Source organism: Electrophorus electricus, chromosome 6 (assembly GCF_041902795.1).
Source record: "Electrophorus electricus isolate QZ-2024a chromosome 6, ASM4190279v1, whole genome shotgun sequence".
NCBI lineage: Eukaryota > Metazoa > Chordata > Actinopteri > Gymnotiformes > Gymnotidae > Electrophorus > Electrophorus electricus.
In genome coordinates this window covers 6,371,297-6,380,350 of record NC_137502.1, presented here as the reverse complement: position 1 = coordinate 6,380,350, position 9,054 = coordinate 6,371,297, and the positions used below count along the sequence as shown (strand labels likewise).

The 9,054-nt window shown below is 38.6% G+C and overlaps 1 protein-coding gene across 4 annotated transcripts; it reads left to right on the top strand.

Moving 5' to 3' along the window:
- Positions 1 to 277: 277 nt before the first annotated feature.
- Positions 278 to 7,963, top strand: skor1b (SKI family transcriptional corepressor 1b). Of its 4 annotated transcripts, none has more exons than XM_027022375.3 (9): positions 278 to 504; positions 1,608 to 3,372; positions 3,907 to 4,003; positions 4,130 to 4,237; positions 4,382 to 4,453; positions 5,175 to 5,249; positions 5,531 to 5,605; positions 6,330 to 6,395; positions 6,835 to 7,963. In XM_027022375.3, the coding sequence occupies exons 2-9, from the start codon at positions 1,618 to 1,620 to the stop codon at positions 6,927 to 6,929; spliced, it is 2,343 nt and encodes a 780-aa protein (XP_026878176.2). In that variant the 5' UTR covers positions 278 to 504; positions 1,608 to 1,617; the 3' UTR covers positions 6,930 to 7,963. The 4 variants fall into 4 exon arrangements, with proteins under 4 accessions (XP_026878176.2, XP_026878174.2, XP_026878179.2 ...); XM_027022373.3 differs by having other exon boundaries at positions 6,832 to 7,963; XM_027022378.3 differs by lacking the exon at positions 6,330 to 6,395.
- Positions 7,964 to 9,054: the final 1,091 nt, after the last annotated feature.

Genomic DNA, 9,054 nt, shown 5'->3' with positions numbered 1-9,054 from the left:
CACACACACACACACACACAAGAACACACAAACACCATAACATCCCGTTCGTGTGTTAAAAGATCACGTGATGAACTTTAAACGTCCCCAGGCCTCTATGACAGCAGAGTCTGTCGTTTCCATTGGTCCCGAAGGCAAATAGTTAATGTAAATATGCTGGCGCTAAGTGGGAGTGCCTTGCCATTAGTTTAGCTGTCACTCGATCTTTGCCGAACGTCTTCGGTGGTTATTTCGTAAAGGTCCGCACTAGCGTGTGGTCACTCCGCGCGGACTCCGCGACAGTCTCCGCACGAGAGCCGAACGGAATGCGAAGCCGCTCGCTCTAGAAGCCTCCAGCTGCTCGAGCATCGCGTAGCCTTTCACACGCGCCGGGGACGCGACAGCCTACTTTACTGAAGGCAAGAAAGGAACAAGGGACGGCTGATATTAAAGCGTATTACATAAAGGAGGGTTTTGCCAGGTCTTCCAATACAGAACGCATTGCTTCTTCCCCCTTCATATCAGGTAAGACTTCTGGCTTCAATGTAGCCTCTTATGCGAACAATCTTAAATAACCACAAGTTTTCAATAATTTCTCGTAATCTTTAAGTAATATTACTAGATAATGTAGTTATTGAACAATCCTATATGGATGCTACAGAACGTAAAATTCACTTCAACATGATCACTTCAAAATATACGACATCGAAGTTAGTTGGTTTGACCAGGTAAGACTCTGACGAATGTTATAAATAATCGCCCGAATAATATACTTAATTAGGAGGTATTGTACTGGCACGAAACAATAGCGTTGACACAGTAATGTCCTAATTATGCTTAAACGGATTTTCGTGAAGTTTAAAGACGTACGCTAGGCATTAATAATGATGAAATCGGCTTAGGTACTCTTATTGCTTTCTGGCACAGCTCAGTATTTCCCTTCTGCTTCTTTGCGCGTTTTAGCCTCTGTGTTCGCGCAATTATTTGTCTTAGTTAAAAACATTTAGCGACTTTTTTTCAAAATATACATAAGCTTAAGTAGATAATACAACTTCAGCAGTCTACGAAAATGCAGAAGCAAACAGACTGCAAAGAATACAAAAGAACGAATACAGTTTTAATGAATGAAAATTAGTTAATTAAGATCAATTAGGAAGATGATCTGGGGATAAAGAACGTTTCTTTTCATACGAATTAACGAAGCCTCGAAGAATGTTCATGAGCTGTTGATTAGCCATTATGCCACACGTCAAGTTTCAGAAAAACAATTTCTTGTAATAGTGGGTTTTTTTGTTTGATTATTTTACTTTCTTACATAAACTTTACATTTTATTTTATTTCAATATTATAGCAGCACTTCAGTTTAAGTATTTTGGTTACAATGGTGTTTAATCCATTGTTTTTGTTATGTTTTTTTTTTATTGTTATAAACCCACATTGTTTTATAGAACATGGTCTGCACTTTCTAAATTAATCACAAGCGTAGTTATTTATGATCAACTGTGATTTCGTCGCTTTTTATATATCAGGGAAAGTGTTAGACCCCAAAAATAGAACGGCAAATATCGTAGTCATTCACAATGGTCTTCAAATCTCGATATTTCGTAACTTGCATTTGGTGTTCGTAGATTTCCAGGAATGGAATCTATTTCGGGCCAACTGTCAGCGGGAAGAGATTCCACCTGTTCGCCTAACTCCAAGCAAGAGCTGCAGTCATACCCCGGCACCACGCTCAAACCAAACCAAGTCAGTGAGACCTCTTTGTACGGAATACCCATCGTTTCTTTGGTAATAGATGGTCAAGAGCGACTTTGTCTGGCACAAATATCTAACACCCTTTTGAAGAACTATAGCTATAACGAAATTCACAACCGACGGGTGGCCTTGGGCATCACGTGCGTACAGTGCACCCCGGTCCAGTTGGAAATTTTAAGACGCGCGGGGGCTATGCCCATCTCCTCGAGGCGCTGCGGAATGATTACGAAACGTGAAGCAGAGAGGCTCTGCAAATCTTTCCTTGGAGAGCACAACCCTCCCAAATTGCCCGAAAATTTTGCTTTTGACGTGTCACATGAATGTGCGTGGGGTAGCCGAGGCAGTTTCATACCAGCCAGATACAACAGCTCAAGAGCTAAATGTATAAAGTGCTCGTTCTGCAACATGTATTTCTCACCAAATAAGTTTATTTTCCATTCTCATCGCACGCCGGAGTCCAAATACACACAGCCCGACGCCGCAAACTTCAACTCGTGGAGACGGCACCTCAAACTGACGGATAAAAACTCACCGGACGAGGTGACGCATGCCTGGGAGGACGTGAAGGCCATGTTTAACGGGGGTAGTCGTAAGAGGACACTGCCAATCAGTGGGTCTGAGAGTACATCCGCATCAAAAGCACAAGGAGCTGTAAGCCGGCCCCACAGAGATTCGTCCGATGTCCCCCACAAAACTCTCCGCTGCGAAGATGACATGGCCAACGTCACCATGCCGAGTAGCATGCGTAGCTATCCTGTGATTCCAGTGCCTAGCAAGACCTTCGGGGTACTGCAGAAAATCCCGCCACCCCTCTTCCCTCACCCATATGGCTTCCCGGCGTTTGGATTGTGTCAAAAGAAGGATGACGGTGTAGTCATGGGAGATCAGAACAAAACTAATTTGTCAAGTATGTTCTGGCCAGGCACTAAAGACAGTGCTTACCCTTCCTTTCCAATGTTTTGGCCTACAACCGGTAGCTTACCCATGCCGCCGTACCACCACACGCAACCCAAACCACCCTCTGACATCCTATGCGCCAGGCAAAACGAGTTAGACGTGTCTGAACAAAGTGACCGAAGTACGCACACCCCTAAGGACACTCTGCTGGATAATGAGCGCTGCTCCAGTACGCAGTCTACCCGGAACGACGAAGATAAATCTGGGGACGAAACCAGGTCATTGGAAGGGATGCCAGCCGCCCAGAGAAAAATCAGCTACATTTCAGCGTTCAGGCCAGTGGTTAAAGACGCAGAGAGTATAGCGAAGCTATATGGTAACAGAGGTCCGTATTCCGGAGCCCGATCCGGCTACCTGTCGCCTGATTTCTTGAGTGAAAGTTCAAGTTATAGGTCGGTTTCTCCGGATGTCGACAGCGTAGAGGATCCGGATGTGGATGTGGAATCACATAAAGTACAAGAAGATGAAGAATGCCTTCAACTGTCAGTGGATGACCACCAGAGCTCCCCGAGCTTAACTGTAGTACATATCGATGGAACAAAGGATCAAGAAGAGGGGAATTGCCAAATGGCCACTATGGGTGATCCACGTGCAGCTAACTCGAGCGAGGCACGCTCCTCTGACGCAGAGAAACAGAGCAAGCCATTGTTCGAAAGCAGCAAAAGCACCACGCGCTTTGAAGTGAGTAGGAGCGCACACAATGACCCCCCACCCCTCCGTTACTGAAACCCACGACACCAACCAGTAACAACGTGACACCTTTATATCTCACATTCTTACTTTTATACCTATTTACTTTCAAGTCTCAAAGCTCCTTTATGTCATTCCAAGCCTATTTTCAGTTAAAATATCTGAAATGCATGTTTCATGATTTGTAACTCTGACAAAACAAATATTTCATACAGCTTATGCCAAGCCAAGCTTGACACTTTATCGATTTAATGTCCATTGTGGTGTTTATCAAACAGCTCTAAACGACAGCCCAGAATACGAGAAGAATTGTAATATCTTATAAATTGCAAACTAATTCTAATCAAGTTACTTTTGTTGTGAGCGGTCATAATTATAGTTCGTTAATTCGCTCTAAATAGTTATTACGATTTAGTTTACTATTGCGACGTTATTAAAATAGTCTACTTTTGCGGTCTCAAGAGGGCATGTAAGAAACAGCGAAATTGAGGATAATTGCAATTAATTGTCTGGTTAATTTTACAGGCGTATGCACATGAAAGGGATGAGCGTATGCATCAAATAAGTGCCCCGTGTTTTGGATCAACAGCCCCTTATCAGCGCGACCCACGGGAGTCGAATGGTAGGTTTGTTACGCTCCCGGCTGGATTTTTTTTATTTTTTATTTGGGCTCAAAGACGTCCCAGCCCAAAACTAATTTTGTAACCGATTTTAAGTAATCCGTGTTTTGTTTGGGTTTATTGTACAGTTAAAGATGCACACGAGGAGGAACCGTCGTCAACCGTTGAGGAAATGGAACCGAAAGCACATGACCACGCCGGCGCCCCTGAAGAAGGCCCAAGGGGACGCAGTGATGGTCCGTGAGGGTTTCGTGTATTCTCTTATGAATGAATCACCTCCATGTAATCTAATTACAGACATACAGCACGAGTGAAACAACATCCCATACATTCATTCATGAATTGTAATGTTTGCTGCTATTTTTGTTTTGAATGTCCAGATATGGAAGCAATGCGCAAAGAAACAGGCAGAGTAAAACTGATAGAAAAAGATATAGAAAACATGGCAAAGGGTAAGTTACCATAATGTTAAAAGACATTCGGTGATGATGATTAAGAAGATTTATTATTATTATTATTATTATTATTATTATTATTATTATTATTATTATTATTATTATTATTATTATTATCGTTGTTGTTGTTATATGTTTGACAATTAACATATTTAATAAATATGTGGTGATATTCCGATATGCCTGAAGTGGCAAATTGTATAAAGATCTTATTTCGTCACATTTATTAGTAGGGAAATCCCAGAAACTAAAGTTATCAATCCGAAATTGTGTACTAGTTGTTAAGACAGCCGGTAATCTTAAACGTATTCACGGAGAGTCCTAACTTCCCTAGCAACATAGCGCTGACATGCTGAGACAATTAATGCCTGCTTAATTAAGGTTTGAAAAAACTGTGCAGAAGTTTAGAGCATATTGTATTTTTTGTTAATTCTTGGTCTATAGACTGAGAATTCAAGAAAAAAAAATCAGGACATAAAATCCTGATACACTACGTATGCTACTGAGCATAACATTTTTTTAGTTTACAGTCTAAATATTTTAAGTCAACTATAACAATTATGTATTGTATTTTTTATTTATTCGCTGCCCCGAGGACCTGAAATATTTGCACATCAAATATATACAATTCATAAAATCCCATAACTATATGAATTAATTTCATGCAATGAAACATGATGCCATATTGTCTTATAAAATAAATGCTTGTTTACAACAGAGGAACTACAGAAACAACTGGTGGAGCAAGTGGAAATTAGAAAGAAGTTAGAACGTGAGTTCCAGAGTTTGAAAGGTATTTTGTCATATTATTGTTATTCTAACATCACATATGTCATGCTGTTGTCATTTTGGGAATGGTATCGGTATTTCCGCTGTGTATTAATCAAAGGCATTTCTGTTATCTTGGTTAGTTGGCTTGTTTACTTTAAGGGTAATTTCCTTATCTTTCTTTTTATTAATCTTTAATTGTTGTGTGTTCTGATTTCTTTCTTTCTTTCTTTTTTTTATCAACAAACCCCATTTGGCAAACACTGTATGGTTAACATATGCTGGGATCTGATGAATGCTTCCTAGACAATTTTCAAGACCAGATGAAAAGGGAACTGTCATACAGAGAGGAAATGGTCCAACAACTGCAGATTGTTCGAGGTGAGTTCCTAATTTCCCAAATATTTCACCTTACATATATTTCACACAAATGATCCCAGACAATCTTACTGTCCTTTTACAAATTTACTTGCAAGGTTTGAATTATTAATTTACTGAAGTAATGGATCATGATAAATTTAGTGTTTTAGGTTAAATAATTTTCTGCTATAAAATCCAAATATAGGTATAATCAAATTTTTTAACTGTCAAAAAATTCCTTAATCACAAGTGCACATTTTTGGCAAAAATATCTGAGAATATTAGAAACAGGAACCCCAAAATTTCACCCTCTGAAACCACACTGGACACCAAAAATCTAAAATCTAAAAAACTTTAAAAATATTTTTTTTAAGTCTAAAATTTAAACCACTTTTAAACCACCTTGTTGTGTATTTATTAAGAACAATTTAACGTTCTCTCAGGGTTTCGTTTATTTAGAAATATATCAAAAGGTTCAGTATGATTTCACTGAAGGAAATTCTTGACAATCATTTTGTGAATGACCCAAGATTTACAACTCAAGAAATTCATCACATGCTTTAATGTTCAGCAGTACATAAATAACTCCTGAATAACTTCTGGGTTATGAGCTATATTGCTGACTTTTTAATATATACCAGAATGTCAAAAATCATTTGTATGAATCTGAATAACTGGGTATGACTACAAGAGGTAGGATAATTGGCCTTTCATACCTGAGTCGTTCTTTGTCTCTCCTGCTCAGACACATTGTGCAGCGAGTTGGACCATGAAAGAAAGGCTCGTTATGCTATTCAGCAGAAGTTAAAAGGTAATCAATGATTCTAGAAAAGGCAAAGAATAACCATCTAGGCAGACAGAGAAATTCCTGTTTAAGGAAACATTTAAATTATGTTTTAACACAAAATATGAAGCCCTCAAATAATAGAGCTCTCAAATTTTAGATTAAACTCTAAGAATATAGGTGGCAGATTTTTAGAAAACTTTGTTCCTCAGCACCTTAGATCTTTATGAGGCCTTGAGAGAGGTTTTGAGTCTGTGACATATTTGTTATAGAGTTATTATATCAGCTTTTGTCAGTGTTTACTGAAAGCATATTTCTTCATGTCCTCTATCTCCTTTGACTGTATCTCTTTGCTCTCCATCTGACACGTACACACACACACACACACACACACACACACACACACAGACTATTTATCTTCATAAGCTTTTGGTTTTAAGCGACCCATCCACTTTTTTCCCAGAAGCTCACGACGCACTCCACCATTTCTCGTGTAAAATGCTGACCCCACGTCATTGTTCTGGCACCTGCACCTTCAAGCCTCCTCTTCTGCCACCATGATGCCTTCAGGTCCCCATTCACAGCAAGACTGTTCCCAGCAAGACTTGTCACAGCAAGACTTCTCACAACAAGACTGTTCCCAGCAAGACTTGTCACAGCAAGACTTCTCACAACAAGACTGTTCCCAGCAAGACTTCTCACAGCAAGACTGTTCCCAGCAAGACTTCTCACAGCAAGACTGTTCCCAGCAAGACGTGTCACAGCAAGACTTCTCACAACAAGACTGTTCCCAGCAAGACTTCTCACAGTAAGACTTCTCACAAGACTGCTCACAACATGACTGCTCAAAAACAAAACTACTCACAACAAGACTATTCACAACAAAACTGCTCACAACAAGACTGCTCACCAGACCGCTTACAACAAGACTGCTCACAATAAGACTGCTGTATAGAATAAAAACAATATGCTCATACCAGCCCAGTCTTTTATTTTAGGACCTGGGATAAGCAAGTGTGTATGGTAGTATGCTCACTTTCAAACTGTAATTACTATTACATTTAAAAGGATTATTGTATGTATTGTATAATTTATATACAAATCTAGCTCATCATTAAGGAAATGTTCCATTAAAATTATAACCATCAGTTTTAAATATTACTGATGTACTTGTATTAGGTGGCTTTGTGCAATGCATATATTATGTATTATAAATGATTTCCTTTTTGTTGATGTAATGTTAGGGCACTTTGTTAAGTTATTTACAAAAATTTAATGTTTTATTTAATTCAGGTAGTTCATTAATGTTGTTTGTTCTCATCTGTAAACTGTGTAAATTATTGATGTAAAGCACTTTAAATAGGTTACCCTAATAACTGAAATGCGTATTAAATTATCTTGTATGAGAGGGCTATATTATTGTGATCTTTGATAACAATAATTCTGGATTAGCCATTGTGTTATTATTCACTGTGAGAATTTTTCACTGGAGAGGATGTAGCAAGAATTGTGTGTTACAGGGTGTTCTTTATGCTTTTCCATGGTATGAATAGACAAATTAAAAATTTTTTAAGTACTTTGCATTATTAAAGAGCAATGCTACATAGATATTAGAATATCAATTCCAGTGCCTATTTCAGTCTATTGCATGTGAATTGTCCTTAATTGAAATGCAGTGATCAACCCTTGTTTCAATGAATGATAATCACCTAATAGTCACACTGTGCAGGTCAAATCATAGGAAACTGAGCATCTAATAACAGGACAAAGTAGACAGTACTTTTCAGTGCTTTTCTGGGAAGTGCTGCCTGTGTGCATAGTCCTTATTTTGTGTTCTGTGGTCATGTGAATGTATGAATGCACTTAAGTTAAACATTCAAGTTTCAGAAGCTTTCACTACACAATGTCACATCACTGATGTGTGCATCATTTCTATTCAAAGGTAAGGTGATTCCAGTGATTTCCTATGATACATATGCATATGCACATAGACATACACACTATGATTTATACAGAGTGTTTATACTGAATGAACAGGTGTGATACGTTTAGCATTTACCTTTCCACACCCCAACACTCAATTTCACAATTTCCTTCCATCTCTCTCTTGCTCTCTCTCTCTCTGTGTGTCTGTGCATGTGTGTGTATGTATGTATCTAGGTGTGTGTATTGCAGAAGTAATGAAAGTAACAGTAATCATACAATACACTAACATGGACAAACTAACCTATAGTTTAATTTTAGTTTGTGGGTTTAATAAAAACAATTTTTTTTATTCATGCCCTTTAAAATGCTAACATGTTCAAGTGGTTAGCTGTGTGGTTGCAGCATTTGTTAAACAATATATAATAAATGAATAACAATTAATTTGGGACGATTAAATAAACCTAAAACATAATCTTTAACATTCCACGACTTGCGCAGCGGTAGGGCATTGTAAAAATGTTTAAAATAGCTGGTCTTATTGCACCATCTAATGGACATGGCTTTCCTATGCGGATACTGAAAGTGATAGGCCAACCTTTGAGATTTTCTCTTCACCACATGGTTTACAGCAGGTGTGCCTACCGATGGCTTTTAATCCTGTTGGATGCAATTTTCATGATTTCAGCATGCTTACATGATCTAAAATTTTGTAGTGGAACTGAATGGATCAAGTCTGCTTTTGAGAGCTCCATGCACTAAC